Raw genomic sequence first — 19,787 nt, 5'->3', positions numbered from 1 at the left:
TGAGTTATTACGATGAAAAAACGAATGGTTTAAAGCAAGTTTAATGTCGTATCTCAAGAGCGACTTAAGATATGTTGATAAAATAAAATATATTTTAAAGCAAATTTAATGAAGATTAGAGAGAGAAAATAACTTTATTCTGCTATCGACCGTTATAGGGTCTTTCCGCTTACATTAATTATAAAATAACAGTATATTTATGTTTGTGAATTTATGTTGAGTTCTTCGTATAATGTTTTAGGTTTTTCTTCGTTCGTTCGAGTCTTGCACATCTGCTCGGCATTTTTGGAGAATTTTTCTTTCAGTATTTTATGCCTCACTGAGATTGGTTTTATTTCCGTTCTTGAATATAGATCCTCATTGTTTATGTTGTGGAGTGGATTGTTCGGGTGTCTAATTTTTGTCAGAATTCGTAAACATTTTCTTTCTGCTGTCCTGATTACTTCCATTGTTGACTCCGGGGAATATATAGTTGTGAGATGTCCATAATCGAGGAGTGGTCGGGATATATTTTTATAAATTTGTATCGCCGATTTTACAGAAATACCCCTGTCTTTGTAGGTCAATGATCTAAAATGTTTTGCTCGTTTTGTTATCTCTGTTTGTATTTTTTTGTAGTGTGCTTTGAATTTCAACTTGCTGTCCAGAGTTATGCCCAGATATTTGACCAAGTTTGTAGGTTTTGTAATTGATGTGCCTGTCGTGATGTGCTGGGATTGACCGATGATTGTGGAGTGTGGGGTCAATAGTTGGAATTTGTCCGGATTGGGGGTGAGTCTCCATTTGTGGAACCAGGATGATATGTTGTTGTATAGCGTCTGGAGTGATTCTATTGCTATTTGAAGGTTTTTTCCATGTGATATTAGTGTTGTGTCATCTGCATATTGAAGTATGTAGCTATCCGGATCAATATAGCTGGTGTCTGGATGGGTTGGAGGGTATACATATATCATAGCAGTAGACGTTGTACAGGGTAGGTGAGATTGGGGATCCTTGAGGCACTCCTTGGAGAGGGGAGAAAGGGAAGGTTGTAGCATTGTTAATTTTGATGCTCAGTGTCTTGCCGCGACGATATTCATCTATAATTTTCAGGTAGAGTGTAGGTATTCCTAATTTATCCATCTTGTATAGAAGACCCTGGTGCCAGACTGTGTCGAAAGCTTTATTTATGTCAAGAAATGAGATTGCGGTATTTCGGTGATGTAGGTTCGTTACTTGTATATTATTTGTGAGAATAAAGAGTGGTTGAATTGTTGATTGTTGCTGTTTGAAGCCGAATTGGTATATAGGGATTTTGTCTTTGATAAGGTGAAGAATTCTGGAATTAAGGATACTTTCGTACATTTTTCCAATTGCAGACAGTAGGGTGATAGGGCGGTAGCTTTGTGGAAGAGAATGGTTTGCTTCAGATTTGGGGATTGTTATAATAGCTTTTTTCCATGTTGATGGGAATATAAGGTTTTGCATGCAGAAATTGAAAATTTTACGGATTAAGTTTCTAGGATCTAGGTTTAGTTGTCTCAGTAGTTTTTTGGTTATTAAATCCAATCCGGGGCATGAACTTTTGCCTTTTGAGAGGTGTTCATTATATTCTTCTTGAGTTATTTCTAGTATTCCTTTATGCGGGTGGGTTGGCATAATTAGAAATCTTGTGTACCATTCATTAACAATCATCACCAAGAATAGGTGATGATTGTCGTAATCGTGGTTTGGTTTGGGGGTAAACGCACTTTGAAAGTGTTGGGCAAGTATTTCGCATTTCTGTTGATCTGTTCTATATTCTTTATTGTTGTATGTTATTGTCGGAATGTCGCTGGTTTTCTTGTATTTTGTCACTTTTTTGATTTTCTACCAATATGTTCTGCCGCGATACGTTTATATTTCTTTGCATATTTCTAACCAACGATCTAGTTGGTATTTTTGGATTAATTTTTGATTTTTTTTGTTTTCTCTGTTTAGTTCATTTTTCAGTATTCTATTGTTTGTTGGTTTATATTCTCTGTATATTCGTCTCTTGTTGTGAATTATTTCTAGTATTTCGTTGGGAAGTGTATATATATGAGGAGTATATTATTTTCGGTGAGGGGGGTATTATTGATTGTGTAAGGGAGTTGTAAAAATCTTGTATGAAGTTCTCCTTTATTTGTCTTGTTCTGGATTTGTTTATAAAGGTTGTTATATGTTCATTTACTTTTTGTATGTTGGTTCTGGTTAGGTTATATTTTAACCTTTCGGTCTGGTTTGGTGGGGTTTGATTTGTGCAGATTTTGAACGTTATCGCCAAGTGGTCGGAACATAGGTCATCTGTAAGACTTATGTCTTTTACAATTTCCGTAATATTTTCAGTGTGGATTATTATATCCGAGGTTGTGTCGTTGTTTGCCGGCATCAGGAATGTAGGGTCTGTATGTCTTTTTTTGAAATAAGAGTTGTCTAATGTTGTCTCTGGGTTAAGGTTAAAATCGCCTATTATTATGACGTATTTCTATCGTGCTGCTTTAGAGAAAATGTTCTTTTGAAGAGGCTGATGCGGGTGGATGTACACAAGAAAGATGTGGATTTGTTCTTTATCGAAAGGGATGGTGAAGTGGAGACATTCATTGAGAGGTCTGTTAATCGATGGCGGGTTTGCTTTACCTAGAGGTATTGTTGGCTTTAGCAATATGAGGGATTCGCCTCTTGTCTTATTGGTTATGTAACCTTGTTTTTGAATTGTTTGCCAGTCTCTGTATTTAATGTGTTGTTCTGCCTTTGTTTTAGTTTCTACGAATAGCATCATGTCTATGTCATTTTTTTATATATAGTTAAAGCTGTTAATATGTGCATATATGACTTTTATAAATTCTTTGGGAGCTGAGTAGTTGTTGATTTCCTCTCCGTTCGTCTCAGTTTCTGATAGTTACTATATGTACACAGGTTCTTTCGGTTCTGTCCTGCTATTTCCCTCGTATTTTGAATATCGCGTATTAATGAAGATTAATAACATCAATAACATCCTATTTTTCATAAAGACTGTTGTTATGATTCTGAATACTAATTCTTGATGTTAGATTATTATAAATTTATAAAATAAAAATTTTAATAAAATCTTAACAACAAACTCAGACATCAGGATGAAGGTACGTTTTAAAGCAAATTTAATAAAGATTTTATGTGTCATAACTAAGTTCTTATTTTCCATAAATTATGATTTTTTAACTCTATAAATTATTTAATAACAAAATACCTTTTCAGCAAGATATTACATCAAAGTGTTCGACTGTTAATATATTCTCAACATAAAAACTTAATAATTTTTAATAAAATATTTCTTTATTATCCATTTGTGCTTAAAGAATTAATTTTTTTAAATAAACATTCAAGTATTCATTAATCTTTCATAGCATTCCATTTCACGGGGGAAATGTAATATTTCAACATTAAACTTCTTATTAATAAATAAGATTGAAGTAAATCTTTACATAGGCGGATTACTTTATAATTAGTATTCATAAATGCACGGTATGAATAAAAGTACTGAATAAAGTATAAGTTTTAAGGTTAGGGCGTAACTTTTTAATCTATGAATGTTAATGACGTACGGATGTATGAATAAAGTTTTTCATTAACACCATTTTTATGCATATGAACCAAAAAATTTTACTATATTACATCGTTTCAGAACCCATTTTTTTCGTTGTTTTCAATTTACTTATCTACAGAAAAGAGTTTTTTCAAAAATTATCCTTGCTAATAAATTAAAATTATTTGGTTAGTCCACATATACGTACAAGGACAATGATTGAGTGTTAACATACAATTTTTCATCAATTGAGTGTTTAGTTGATCCCTTTCAGATGAAAATTGAATTAAGAAAAGTTATTAGGCATAGTTACGTAACAGATAGGAAAGATCCTTCTGAAACCCTTGCTTTTTCCATCCAATAGCTGAGCTTCCTTACTTATTCCAACGTAGTACGTCCAGAGGCCATACTTAGTCTGCAACCATAGAAAAATAGCTGGCAAAGTTTTTTTGGGCTACCTGTAAATTACCTTATAAGGTTGTTTGATTATTTGTTTGGACGGTCAAATTAAGATAGTCTTGAGACTAATATCGATTATTTTGCTTGCATAGTATTCCATTATTATGGAAACAACTTTCGTTGCACCACAGAATGTTATTGAGAAAGTTGTCTCTTTATGCCAAAACTGAAATTTCAACCAAGAACTGAATAAATGGATATCGTCGCCTGGTTGTAAATGTACAACAAAATTAATCATATATGGCAAAAATTTATTTGTTTTTTAAATTCGATGACATGTAACAGTGATTTGCGTGTTCTCTTAGTTGCCGAATGATTTATGCGAGTTGTCATTTATTATTTGTAAGACCATTGCAGTTTTCATCATCTCGAACTCGTTTTTCTCTCTGTCGTTTCTGTTTCTTAAATGTTCCAAAATTGGTAAGGTTTGTGGATAAATGTATGAACGTTTTCGATGTGGAATTAGTCTGCCGGGACATCGCAGTCTGTATAATCGTACCACTTCTGAAAAATTTTTAAGTGAAACACCCTGTATATGTATACTGGGTGAGTCGGGACGAACCGACTAAACTTTAGGAGTGTATTGTACGCTTGAAAATAATATAAAAAAACTGATGTCCTTATCCGATTTTCTTTTATTTTATTTTTTATTGCATAACTACCATTAAACAAAATCTTATACATTAACATTAAATATTGATCATCAGCGTTATTTTAATAATTGTTCGAAAATATTGCCATTAACTTCTAAACATTTCCGGCTTCGAAAAGCTCTTGTTGCTTTCCTAATTGCTGCATGGTTTTCTTTAATATTAACTGCAACATTTAGAATGTCCTTAAGAAGTGCATCCCTAGTGTTGTTGCTCTTTGTCTTTGTATATACAGGTGGCTCACGTAACTGGTTCGTTTCAACTTTTTTTGGTTCCACTATTCGTACAGTTTTGAAATTTTGGTAGCATGGGTTGTTCATTCGGAACTTTCGATCTAAAATATTTTCAAGATGGCTGCCACTTCCGGTCTATCTGAATTAGACCATAACTTCGTTATATTAAATGGAATGATATAGTTTTTATTACACCTTTGGGTGAATTGGGATGGGGGTGAGATTTGTCGACGTAAGTACGTCTACGTGTTGATCTTAGTTGTTGAGGTAGGTAAATACCAATGAGAGAGCATTTAAGTTGCGACATTTTGTACCACAAAATGATTTAAAAAAATGGTTGAAGCTATGGAAAATATATCCGATATAGAGAAGATTATAGAGATGTTATTGACTCATTATGTGCGTCAAGATAAAAAACATGATTATCGTTTCTACATTGGCAAAGATGAAGAATTTCTAAGAATCTCTATGGAACTGTAAACCAAACATGAGAAAAAATATTATCAAACCAAAAGTGGCAGCAAATGCAAGTATTAAGTATGTTAGAGGATTTCTTTTTATTTATAACAAAAGATATGATACACAGCATCATCACTTTTACCAACATATGAAATCACCAGAGGTACGAAAGAGATAGAGTCTGCAAAAAAACTTCTGTCGCTGAAATGGTTTCTCACCTTGAAACACTTTTTCTGATTGGAGTAAAAAAAGGACATTAAGCCAATTTTGCTAACTGAAATGATCAGGCCAAGATCTGCGTTCATTACATCTTAATGGCATTACCACTAGAAAAGGTCGGGATACAACCGGCAAGTTAATTATCGTTAGTTAGGAGTTGTACACTGACTTTGTGAATAACTATATCAATTAGTACTGTTTAGAAGATGAAGCAACATGAAGGACCAGGACGGTATCATATATCGCCGATGGCACAAGATAAAGTCATAATTCCGCTATTTTTTAAAAGTGAGGGGTTTTAAGAGACGCACGCTTTAACCGGAAAGATTCTAATTCTAGGTCTAGTGTTAGTTTTAGTGAAAGTATTAGTGTTAGTTCTAGTTTTAGTTCAAGATACATTAATATAGCGGTTTTAGTGAGAGATGCAAATAAAAACGAACGAATGTTATTAAACTTTAATGAGAAAAGGAGTACGCGTGTAATGAAAATTAGATATAATTGTAAACTATATGTACCACTTCGAACTTGATTCTGAAGAAGGTTGCAACATGGCATCCGAAACGTCAAACATTTTTTCAAAAAACGCACGGCTTAACCCGAAAGTTTCTAGTTCTAGGTCTAGTGTTCGTTTCAGTGATAGTGCTAGTGTTAGTTCTAGTTTTAGTTTAATATATGTACCAAATGTAAAGCCAACCTCAAGTATCAAATGAGATAACCTCCTCAGTCCAGGTTATTAAGTAGTATTCAATAAAAATCAGTTTCATTACTTGTTATTGATGTATTAATACATGAACATTTGTATACTACACAAGGTGTCTCACGTAACTGGTTCGTTAGAACTTTTTTTGCAGGATATGCAGGAAATCGTTTGTATTTTTATTAGAAGGCCATGACATTTTGACAGTTTTTTGTTTAATTTATTTCTATTATTATTTATTCTACTATTATTACTACTATTAACTACGATTGATACCTTTTAGATTACTAGCTTTTACTTACCAAAAATAACAAACAGAAGATCAAATAAATGAAACAATTAAAACAAAAAATTAATGACAAAAATTAGATTTGGATAAAAATACAAATTTATAATATAAATTTGTTATTAAATTGAATTTGGAAATGCAATAAAACACGATAAACTATTTATTTCGTTGTCTTCATCACTGGTGCCCGGATATGCGGTTTCTTTTGGTCTCGATATGTCTAGAACTAAGAAAATCTTTATCAATTTTTTGAAATGTTTCCTTGTGATGGGCGTTAGGTTTATTAGGCATCTCTCATTTAGTGTTCGATACGTCCTGTTCAAAAGTTTATTACATTCGCCATCAATACAAAATAAATTTCAAATATCGGCGTTGGAATAATCTGCCATGATGTAAGTCATTGCACACTTACACCCGACGCCAAATGTAACTAATGACAACAATAATACAAACATGTACCAAAAACTGTCAGAATTTCATAGCTTTCTAATAAAAATACCTACATTTCGTGCATGTTTTAATAAATTTTGCAATATGAGGCAAACTACAATAAATAGGTATAGGAATCTTCACAGATAATTTGTAGAGAATTAAATTTCCTTTCTGATAGGCTAAAAAGATGGGGCGTTCCATTTTAAATTTTCGACTTTCTCGCCATTGAATATGGAGAAACAGTAATTCAATTTTTGACTAGCTTGTATAAGATACTCCGATACGACAAATCACAATCTATTTGACAGCATCTGAAGAGTAATCGTGCCAATGTAGATCTTTTTTGAATGAACGTTGACTGAGATATGGGCTTTTAAAAAGCATGGTGAAATTTGCCAAAAAAAATGTTAAAACCAAAATAATTCGAAAACGAAAAACGCTAGGTACCAATAACTTTTATCAAAATCAACCTATTTTTTTTACGTACAATTAAAGGATGTAATAAAAACTATGGCATTCCGTTTAAAATAACGAAGTTATGGTCTACTTCTGGTACACCGGAAATGGCGGCCATCTTGAAAATATTTTAGATCGAAAGTTTCGAATGAACAACCCATGCTACCAAAATTTCAAATCTCTACGAATAGTGGAACCTGAAAAAGTTCTAACGAACCAGTTACGTGAGATACCCTGTATAGTATACAAATGTTCATGCATTAATACATCAATAACAAGTAATGAAACTGATTTTTATTGAATACTAGTATGATACTTAATAACCTGGACTGCGGAGGTTATCTCATTTGATACTTGAGGTTGGCTTTACATTTGATACATATACACTGACCGGCAAAAAAAACCGGCCACTAAAATGTAGCCACAATTTCAAAGCTGGCTTTTACTAGCGGACCATTCATTCGATTTTGATGATTCTTTTTTTGATCGAAAAGTTTGCGACAGTTTTGCGTCGTCCTGTCCTACCGGACAACCTTCAAGAGTTACGAATTGCTTTTGAAGAACAGTTTGCCGCAATTGCTCACTGACATCAACAACATGTACCATTTGAAGACGACACCGAGCTTCTACAGCTATCGTCCTACGATTGCTTAGAACATTAAAACGGTCATCAGCTACTATTGTCACTCGTCTTGTTTTCACAGGCGATCGCTTTAAAATACTGCATCTTCGTTAGTAACAGAGATAATAGAGTGAATAAAAAAACAAGATGTTCAGAAAAGATTGGGCTACCGTTTGATTCCAGTTAACACCATCTGCTGTAGCAATTGCACCCCACAGGGTATTACAAATTTCGAGAAAAAAAAGTTTTTCTCATTCTTGCAGCCCGTATATGCTCAAATTAAAATCTAAATGAAAATTTCTATCGCAGGATTATTACCGAAGAATCAACCTTTCGGTCACAAAAACAATCATCAAAATCGAATGCGCGGTTCGCGAGAAAGCCAGCTTTGAAGTTTTGGCTAATTTATAGTGGCCGGTTTTTTTGCCGGTCAGTTTTGTTTACAATTATATCTAATTTTCATTACACGCGTACTCCTTTTCTCATTAAAGTTTAATAACATTCGTTCGTTTTCTTTTGCATCTCCCACTAAAACCGCTATATTAATGTATCTTGAACTAAAACTAACACTAGTACTTTCACTAAAACTAACACTAGACCTAGAACTAGAATCTTTCCGGTTAAGCCGTGCGTCTCTTGACATCCCTCACTTTTAGAAAATAGCGGAATTATGAGTGTATCATGTGCCATCGACGATATATAATACCGTCTTGGTTCTTCACGTTGCTTCATCTCCTAAACAGTACTAATTGATATAGTTATTCACAAAGTCAGTGTACAACTCCTAATTAACGATAATTAACTTGCCGGTTGTATCGCGACCTTTTCTAGAGGTAATGCCATTAAGATGTAATGAACGCAGAAGAAATAATAATCTTCAATAACTGAAAGCAGATCTTGGCCTGATCATTCCAGTTCGCAAAACTCGCAAAATTGGCTTAATGTCCTTTTTTCAGTCCAATCAGAAAAAGTGCTTCAAACTAAGGAGCCATTTCAGTGGCAGAAGTTTTTTGCAGACTCTATCTCTTTCGTACTTCGGGTGATTTCATATATTGGTATAAGTAATGATGCTGTTTATCACATCTTTTGTTATAAATAAAAAAAATCCTCTAACATACTTAATATTTGTATTTGCTGCCCCTTTGGGTTTGATAATATTTTTTCTCACGTTTGATTTACAGTTCTTTAGAGGTTCTTAGAAATTCTTCATCTTTGCCAATGTGAAGATGATAATCATGTTTTTCATCTTTACGCACATAATCAGTCATTAACAACCTTCTCTATATCGGATATATTTTCCACAGCTTCTACCATTTCTTAAAAATCTTTTTGTGTTACAATATATCGCAACTTAAATGCTCTCCCATTGATCTTTACCTACCTCAACAACTAAGATCAACACGTAAACATACGTCGACAAATCTCACCCCCAACCCAATCCAAACACATTTAACACACTCGCTGTCATCAAGCTAAATAGTACAAGACTTAACCTATCTCTTTAATATATCTTCTTTAAATGAATATATTCACTTAATTCTCGACTCCTTACATTTCAACGTCTTACCATAGTTTATAGGATTCTCTTCAACGCATAGTGGTTGATGAAAGCTTTTCGGAGATTATACCAGAGAGATATGTGTTGACATCCATCGTTATTATAGTTCCATGGGGATCGCTCGTCTCATCAACTCTCACATCACGCCTATTGTGACTCTAGTTAAAAGGTTATAGTAATTATTGAAGATCGATATCGAACTATAATTGGGTTAATTTTTAGTTTCATCAAATTTGTAAATGAAAATTAACTTTGCGGCTTCATCTCGTTAATATCTCTTGTTGTTCAAAGTAATATTAAATTATCACTATTTATATTTATTTCTTTATATTGATCTTATGTTTCTTTTTAGAAAATAATATTATCTACAAAAACTCATTACAATTCCAAGAACGTCTAGATTCTTAAGCCCATTAGCTGGATAGACGTGTGTTAATGAACAATCTTGATTTGAAATACCTCCTGGGATTGGGTTAGAGCTTGGTGTGTTACTGACAGGCTTCACATATAGGGTGTGAAACGTGACAGTTCGAGAAATATCTCGAGCTCAATAAATATCGACATTTACGGTTTAAAATTTCTCATTTTTGCAACACTTAATGATGTTGAGTTGATCTTTTTAATCCGTAACAAAATTAACTTCATTAGTTTCTATTGAAAATCTCATTCGATTCATATATGTCTTGCATCCACGATTTCATTTGAAATCAAATATTGGGATTAGATAAAAAAACTTTCTCAACAATTCGCCTTCGTTTCACCAAACCTCAATTAAAATTTATGTTTGCTAAATAAATAGTGGTTTTCAGAGTCCAATGTTGATTTTAACAATTTTGTTTTCGCGAATAATACCCTCAAAAGGTAAATCAATATTCCTCTATATCAGGACGACCACGCTCCAACCACTACTGCATTATCATTCTACAAGTTGTTAATTAATTTTGAGCATTGCGTGTAATATTGGACCCCTACCAGTATTGAAATTGCAGATTTGAACTTCTAGAGATCGTACACATTTGCAAATGGTATGTGGTGTTTGTTTTATCGATTGATTGAACTCCGTATTGGAACACATGATTTCAATCACGACATCATTTTGAGCATACATCACGATGTTATAAAATAAATTGAATTTATTTATTAAAATGTACGTACAGATATAAATAGAAGAGTTTGAAGTAATTTGATTTTATTCCAAGTTCGTTTTGCGCCGATTAAATAGATTTTGAACTAGCGTATTGTTAGATCAAAGTTGCACCAAAGACACCTGTAGGCGATACAAACTTGGAGACTTCCTCTCTATTTTCACAGTTCTTAAACAACTAACTTCATCACCGTGCACGTATTTTAAAATCGAATATCCGCTTTCTGTAAAGTTAAATTTCTCTACAACGTTTCGACTTTCTCTGAAACTACTAAGTTTCCTCTCGTAAAGATGTAAATACAAACCCTAAGGGTATTTCACAATTTAACAAACACAGAAAAGTTTATACTTAATACCAAAAATACTTATTCTACGTAAATAGTTAAAACTGATAATAATAGAAGTACAAAACTAGTTGTTACCCCCGAGGTACTCTAAATTTGTTAACAGCTTCGTTCGCTATCCGATTCCTCGAGGGTGTCCTTCGTCGGAGGTAAAAGCAAAAAACAAAAGGCTTAATGAATCGTATCGGATGGACGGGGAGGTCTTTCGGTCGCTAATGAGATGACATTCAGCTCTCTCTAAAATTAAAGCCCCGGCTTGGTATCGCAACCTGCTGCACCGGGTGGCCCTTCTAAAAGAAGATCCTTAATTATCAACAGGGCCGTAGGTGCAAATTGACCCTCGTTTACGCCGTGAATCGACGCTAATTGCACTTTTACCTATGTAAAAGTTAAAAACAAAAAATGCTATCGCGTTAAACCTAAATGAGGCAACAAGTGGTTTTTAATGTTAAGATATCAATTAGTAAATAATAAATTAGTATATATAACCATGCTAATTCTATTCAATTAATTCTATTCAATGGTGATATTTCAGCTCCAGAAACTCAAAACCAATCGATGTGCAGCATTCTCAGTGACATGTTCTCTCTTGGCATGGTAATTTGCGCTATTTTCAACCAGGGAAGGCCGCTCATTCAAGCTGGAAACTCGACATCCACCTATCTCAAACAATTAGAACTTGTAAGTAGAGGGTATAATTAGAGGGCGGGAAGCTGAAATTGATCGCAAATCGGTCCGTTCGGAATTGTTTGTTTTTGGTGCTGTAAAGTTGGAGGACCAAGTACATAATATACTGCCACGGATACCAATCCCACTACAAGAAGCAACAGTACGCTTACTCAGTAAAGATACGAGACAACGTCCAACCGCGCAACTGCTATCACTGATTAAGTATTTTAGGTAAATTAAATAATTCAAAATTCTTTCTAGGTTTCATTTATATCGCTTAATAAATAAAGTTTTTTATATGTATATCTATAATTACGGTCACAAAAAAAATGATACAAAGACTTCATTCTAACTTTTGATTCATAATTCTTCTAAATAATACCTTATTAGATGCCTAGATATATTTTATTACGAATTAAAAACGTCGGGATTAAATAATTAATTAAATAAATTACTAAATTAAAGTCGTGGTTGTTCCTACTGAGAGATTACCATGAAAATTGTGGACTTACCGATCTTATAAATGCTTCGGAAAAGGTGGAGAGTGATTTAACCATGGAAATAAATCAAAACTGCTCAATCAGGAATAATGCTAAACTTAATGCGATATTAGTCTATAGCTTTTTTTATTTGCAAGATAATTTCAGACAACAAGCTCAAAATCTAAATTGAGGTTAAGAACATTTACAATACAGATATAAAAGCTACATAGTATGAACGTCAAAGGTACTAAAACTAGCTACGGAGAAGCAATTCGGAATAATTAAACATGTGACCTACAAAGTAGCATAAAGAAAAATCGCAACAGCAAGATGAAGGAATGAAGCGACAGGAAATTGAAGCAAAGGCGAAACTGGCCTCACATCGCATTGACCTAAAAATAATTGATGGACATGGTCAAAAATGGTAGCAAAAACATGCAAAAATAAGAACTTATCTGAAGAACTCGGACGCAAAGAATCCCGACTTCCTTCACCATATCTAGGTTTGAGCTGAACTGGAAAACAAAAGCTAAGACCAACTTTGTAAGAAAATTCAGTTTCAAGTTCTTGAAGATAAGGCGAAAGTCAGTATGAACGGCGATATTAGATTTATTGGACTACCTGTGACGATGTTGAGGTAAAATAAACATTAATAGGAAAACTAAAATCTTTAAAAATGGCTATATTACTATTTAAAATTTGAAGCTAATTTAGATGTTTTAGTAATGAGCATTAGAGAGGGTGCATGTTTGAATTGTGAGCAATCAGATCACTTAAGTAGTAGGTTACTACAAAAATATTTCAAACTGTTTGTGTTTTGATCACAACGTACTGCATCATGCACTGGGATCTTTTACTTGCAGAAATTTTAGAAGCTAAAAATAAAAGTCTATTTAAGGATAAGCTAGAAATACAGAAAGTTATGATGCCCAAAAATAATTGATTTCGTAAGAGTGTTTATAAGCACACAAATAATTAACTTTGGGACTGGACTCAAGAACAGATTAGTCTGATGAGACAATTAATAATCAAATAAGACCTAAACGTTCTAGTAAAGATGATGGTATAAACTCAGGATTGTTTAGAGCAAGTCGAAATAAGCAAAGTACTATGATTGTGTTGAAAACAATTGGGAGCCATTGGGACCCATTAAGAGCAATTAGCTCAACTAGCAACAGATCTTAGAAACCCTTCGAAGTCTGTGTGAGGCAATCTGTACATGTTAGAATATGTCCGAAACCTCTGGACCTTCGATTAAGGTAAATGTGGTCAAATAGATTCCTTATTAACCTTAATTATAGCATATTTCCATAATGGCATCATTTTTCCAAACACTCTGCTTTGTACATTCCTAATATTAAAGACTATGGATTTTTATGTATTGCAATATAAATAATAAACAGCAAAACTTCACCCTCTCTCTCCCTTTCTTTCTTATCCCCATTATTGCCAACATATCCAATCCCGCCTGCTCAAATTTAACTTTTTATATGCTTCTAACGTTCCATTCACTCTACAGTGTCCGCCCAAAAGTCAGCAACTTCAATGAAATTTATGAAATTTAGTTTATGTGGGAGGTTCACACCGACCTAAAGTATTTTCAAGATAGTGGCCACTTCCGGTCCCCCGGAATCGGTGTGAACCTTCCATATAAGCTAAATTTCAGAAATGTTAATGCAATGGAACAGAAATAAAACGGCTGTTGCTGCCTTTTTGACGGACACTGTATATTCATTTACTTTTGTTTCTGGTACTTACCTCTGTTGATACTGCTTAGTGTAAAATTTAGTAAAAATACTAAATTCTTTGGCTTTTCCAATACCAGAATCTAGTTGTGGAAGTTCTTGTGATTTGGAACAAATCATAAAAAAGTGTCATAAAAAGTGTTTTATTTTCCGGTTGTGGTAGTGTGGTGCTGGAAGACGAGCCACTTTTACGTGATTTTGCAACCCAATATAATCTTTATACATTGTTTGCTTATGATGTACTAGTATAATAGTTGGATACATGACACTAATATTTTCTATCCGTTTGCCATCAAATCTGTAGCATTAGATTGCTTTTACACAAGCACCAAAGAACGTACTTAGTCAAGTCACTGCCTTATTGTCGTCATAGCAACCTCTGCCTTTTATCTTCTGTGCGTTATCAACGGACAAATTATTACCGGGAATCCGATTTGTGCATACAATGCCCAATCTATGAATCCCACTTTGTACCAATTCAATTTGCAACTATGGACCGCAAAACCAATTATCGAAAAACAACACAAAATTTTGATTTTTGGGGATGCACTGGATTACAAAACAAAGAGAAGTAATGTCAGATAGGTTGTCTGGTTATCTTATTGCACCACAATATACTTCAAAATTAAATACAATACCACTTGCACGTGGTTGAAAGGCAACATATCTTAGAGCCTCATTTTTTTGCCTCTTTGGATTGCACTCTTTTAGAGGCATTATATCTGCGATATTAGGAATTCTATAATTACTGCTCTTTCTGTTTGCAGATATCTACTGATATTACTGACTTATAGAGCAACAATCTATGAATTATTCCAGTTCTTTAGAAAATAAATTAAAGTTGGCTCCCATGGCATTTTGGGCAGCAGTCAAGTTTTTTATTCCAGTTAGCTTTTGTTGAACAACTTATAAAAAAAGTTTATTAGTGTTTCTACACTATTTTTTGCAGGCAAATCGGATCCCAAATGAGTTTATTAGTGACATCCTTTTATTTTATTTATTTTAAGTTTTTTAGTTTGTTCTGAAATAGAATGCAAAGATATAGGAATTTGTTAATCTGCAGCAGTTGCAGAACACGAAGTCAGGGACACCTGCTATAAATGTGACGGAATACGAAAAATTTTTAAGAAAAATAACAAAGTAGAGAACCAATTCTCAAATAAAAAGAACTTGCCATGTATAGCATTGGGTTGGTATGTTTCGTCAGGAACACTATCGTCGCTGTCAAACTCGTCTATTTTTATAGCATCTAGCAAAATAATATTGCCATGTTTTAAACCAAAAAATTTTCGAGAAACCATTATCTGCAAAAAAAGATACAAATACACTGTAAAACACTGTTGACACTCAAAACACGTATATTTCAAGATACAATTGCGCCAGACACTTGCTCTACAAGATGCGTACGACGCCCTCGAATTTTTATAAAGCCTTTCTGTTATTATTACTTACCAATTTCCGCCGATTCATTCGGCGAATTGGGCCGTTACCCTCAATCGAATACAAAAGCCGTCTTTCAAAAAATCAATAAACTATGTAAAAATAGAAGCATTGGTAACATTTCCAGATGCTAAAATTGTTTAATTTTTGCAATAATTAATATTAAAACTCAAAATATACAAGCTTTGGTGACGTTTACGAAGTGAAGTTTCGCGTAAGATCAATGAGACACAAACGTGCATCATTCGGATCTCTTCTTAAATAAAACGTTATAGAAGTCTTCAATTTTGATAAACTATCTAATAAGCCAATAAAAAAAATTGTAACGGCTCCATTCTACTTGCACCATAACCTCATTGCATATCCATCAGGACTGCCACATGTTGTAAAACCATGTATATTGTAATGTACAAGGAGACAATTGGACTTAAACGAAATGGCGAACAAAGTCGATATATGCATATTCAGATAAATGCATACACGGAAAATAGAGAGTTAATTTTGAAGTTCCAAATCCATTTTTGATAACTATTTTATAATTATAACCTGCCTTTTGTTCTTTTCCCGTCCCTGCTTTCGTCTATTTACTTACTATGTTAACCCAAGCTTATTCGTGTTTTCCGTTTATATTTTCATTTATCTAAACATCTCCATCTTCTTTTCAAAATTTTGAACTTTACATCATATTGTTAATTTACGCTTGTATTGCTCCTCCATTTTTATTCATCTCATAATCATTTTTTAGATATTTTAATTAGTTATTGCATTTTCCCCACCCCATTTTATCCAATTTACTTCCAACAATTCCCATTTCGCCGCTTTTTCCTCGGTCTCTCTTTAATATTTTATTTTAATTTATCACCTGAATCATCCGCTCGTTATTTACCCTGTTATGCTCTTTTATGTCTTTCAATTTTCTTTCCGTTATTTCTCGTTGTTTTTTATTTTTCCTTACAATCGCTCATCATCTTTCCTAGTTCAGTTATTTCACTCGCTGTTTTTTTACTTACAGTCTTTTCGTGAACGTTCTTAATAAGTTTCCAATTTGTTTAAGAACTACTTCCTTTTATCTCTTGATATTGGTATCAAAATGATCCACTCAAGTTTATATTATATAGCTCTTCTCAAGCTTAAACAACTTTGTGTTGTACCCTGAAAGCAGCTCTGCTAAGTTACACGTCCAATTTTCTCTTTTGGATAGATACTAATTATACACCGCGATACAAAAATAGTCATTCACCTATATTTCACCCAGATAAATAATTTTATTTATATCAGGTTGTTCTTAAAACAGCCTAAACTTTTAGATTTTATTAGGAAGCGAACCACAGCAATACTTTGCACACGAACGCCAGGACTAAGTTTTCTCTGATAGAACTTGTCAATACAGTAAAATGCTAACCTTCATGATTTAAACAATTAGATCATCTATGATTAATCCTCAACAGCAACATGATGTACGTATTCTATTTGTGATCGATTGTACATACAGGGTGGTCCATTTAACGTGAGACAAGCGATTATCTCGAAAACGGTTCATTTTACATTAAAATGAACCAAATGAAAGTTGTTTTGTGCGAAGGGGGAAACCATATGACGATAACATTTTTTGACCTTGACCTTATTTTCAAGGTTATATGAAGGTCAAGACCAATTTTTTAAATGGCACCCTATATATTTTATTGTAAAATCTGAATCTGTGGATAAAAGTAAAGTAATTCAAAAAAAAATAATAATAAAATTTTACTGTGTGGTTTTGCCAGTACAACGGCAAAACATCTTTCGAAAAAAATTGAAACTTCTTCAGAAACAATTAACTAACGTTTATAATCTAGCAAGAACAAATAAGATTTATGAATTTTTAAACATTTTCCTACCCGCTTCGATACATTGTCTTTAGTTCTTAATTGTTAGAATACTATTTAAGAATGCTCAACAAAAAAAATCCAGAAGAGGTACATCGGATGACCTGGCTCGTCGGAAATACCTTTGGAAAGAGGTCTAAAAGGTTCCGACATTTCTCCGCCTTTGTCAATTTGATAATAGAATAACGCATAAAAAACAAGAGTTCGTGGAACTGCTTATGTCGGCATTTTCAGAGAATCGCTTTCAGAAACTTAATTGGTTGAATTGTTTAAAAATGTAACAGATAAAACTAAATTTGCATAAAAACCGCTTGGCAACAAATTCTGAATTCATTCCATCGTTTTACATTAAGGCAAAGTGTTTAAACTAAGTCATTAAATCATGGATACTCTAAATGTTGCAGAAAAAGTCGAAATGATTTTTATTTATGGAGAAAGTGACAGAAAAGTTGCTGATAGTATAGCTTTGTATCGAGAACGGTTTCCTGATCGAAATACGCCTTCGAGAAGTACCTTTTACAAAGTTGTGAATGATTTCACTAACACTGGAAATGTGGAATCAAGAAAAAGAACTCGGCGAGCAACTATAACTGCGGAAGAAAAGGAAATTGCGGTATTAGCTGGTGTTGAGGAAAATCCTCAAGTTAGCACTCGACGACTTGCAATTGACACCGGAATATCGAAGACCGGCATTTTAAGAATATTAAAGCGCAACAAGTATCACCCATACCACATTTCATTTCATCAACAGCTTTATTGAGGTGATTTTGAAAATCGATTAATATTTTCTCAATGGGCACAAGAACGAATGCGGTTGGACGTCAATTTCTTTGGTAACATGCTATTCTCAGATGAGTCTACTTTTACAAACAAAGGACAAGTCAATAAACATAACATGCACTATTGGAGCGTTGAAAATCCGAGATGGTTGCGTGAAGTAGAACATCAACGGCATTAACCGACCAAGCGGTTGGTGTGGCATAATTGGTGATAAATTGATCGGTCCATACTTTATTCGTATGCTGAATGGGGAGAAGTACCGAAATTTTTAGATGACGTCAACAACGTTACTTGTAGATTTGAGCAGGGAAGAAAGACAAAATATGTGGCTGCAAAATGATGGGTGTCCAGCACAATTTTCACATATTGCACGTAAAGCTTTAGATCGGGATTATGTTGGGCGATGGATTGGAAGGAAAGGTCCAATTTCCTGGCCTGCCAGATTACCTGATTTAACACCTCTTGATTTTTTTTGTGGGGCGTCCTTAAGGATAATGTTTATCGCAAAGTACCGACTACGTCAGAAAACATGAAAGAGCGGATAAGAAATGCATGCAGAAATAGTAGCCAAGAAAACCTTTTAGGATGTAAAGAAAGTTTTAGTAGAATGGTTAATAAATGTATTGAAGTGGGTGGGGAAATATTTGAACATTTATTATAAATTTTATACTTGTTGTTAATTAATTGTTCGTTACGATACTTACTGATACCTGTCCCTACTATCAAAAGGTTTTGAACGCTTAGTTTATTTACAGGTTCAAGGATTTCTAGAGAGGTTTAATTTACACAATGAGTTGCAATCGGGTTTTCGCAGTGGGCATAGTACAACTACTGCCCTCATTAAAATTACTGATGATATTAGATATGCCTGCGACAACAGATGTGTTACTGTGCTAGTACTGCTCGATTTCCGCAAGGCTTTTGATTCTGTCGACCACAGCCTTCTTTTGGCGTCTCTTTCTGCCTACGGATTCACTCCCTCCTGTGTTTCTTGGTTCGTTAATAGTGTTACTAATTATATCTGGTGTAATTATCATTTGTATGCTGACGACATCCAGATATACTACTACAACTGTTGCTGAATTTCCGGAAGCTATTGTGCGATTTAATAACGACCTATCTGAGGTCTTGAACTGGTCTCGGATATACGGACTTAAGTTGAACTCAGTTAAAACGCAAGCTATTGTGTTTGGTACTCGTCAATTACTTGGTAAGATTAATCCATCTACCTGCAGTGATCTGATGCTGAATGGAAATGTCATACGGTTTTCTGACACAGTTAAAAATCTTGCAGACCTTATGGATTCTGCATTGTCTTGGAAACTGCATATTCAACATGTTTGCAGAAAAGTTTATGTTTGCTTCCACTCTTTAAAAGACTACGCTACTCTCTTCCTCCGGTGGTCCGTCGTAATCTTTGCTACTCACTTATATTTCTTCACTTCGACTATGCGGACGCGGTTTATCCCGATCTCAGTGACTCTTCTGAGTAAATTGCAGCGGCTACAAAATAATTGCAGCCGATTCATATTTGACCTAAATAGATTTGAGTATGTAACGCCGTATCGCAATTACATTCGGATGTTAACCTGTGAGGGACGTAGATCCTTTCATTTATTAACCATTTTATTTAAAATCCTTAGGGTATGATTTCTTGATAGGTATAAAATAAAGACGGAATT

At 33.9% G+C, this 19,787-nt stretch overlaps 1 protein-coding gene across 4 annotated transcripts in view; it reads left to right on the top strand.

The window, feature by feature from the left end:
• The window catches only part of LOC111415637 (SCY1-like protein bma), a 265,493-nt gene that overhangs the window by 226,231 nt on the left and 19,475 nt on the right, over positions 1-19,787 (top strand). For all 4 annotated transcript variants that reach the window (XM_071197964.1, XM_071197963.1, XM_071197957.1 and 1 more), the window contains exons 6-7: positions 11,660-11,805; positions 11,894-12,024. In XM_071197964.1, the coding sequence (XP_071054065.1) occupies positions 11,660-11,805; positions 11,894-12,024 (277 nt within the window). The remainder of the gene's footprint in view (positions 1-11,659; positions 11,806-11,893; positions 12,025-19,787) is intronic.

The sequence above is a fragment of the Onthophagus taurus genome, chromosome 1 (assembly GCF_036711975.1).
Source record: "Onthophagus taurus isolate NC chromosome 1, IU_Otau_3.0, whole genome shotgun sequence".
Lineage (NCBI taxonomy): Eukaryota > Metazoa > Arthropoda > Insecta > Coleoptera > Scarabaeidae > Onthophagus > Onthophagus taurus.
This window is presented reverse-complemented; position numbering and strand designations above follow the sequence as displayed.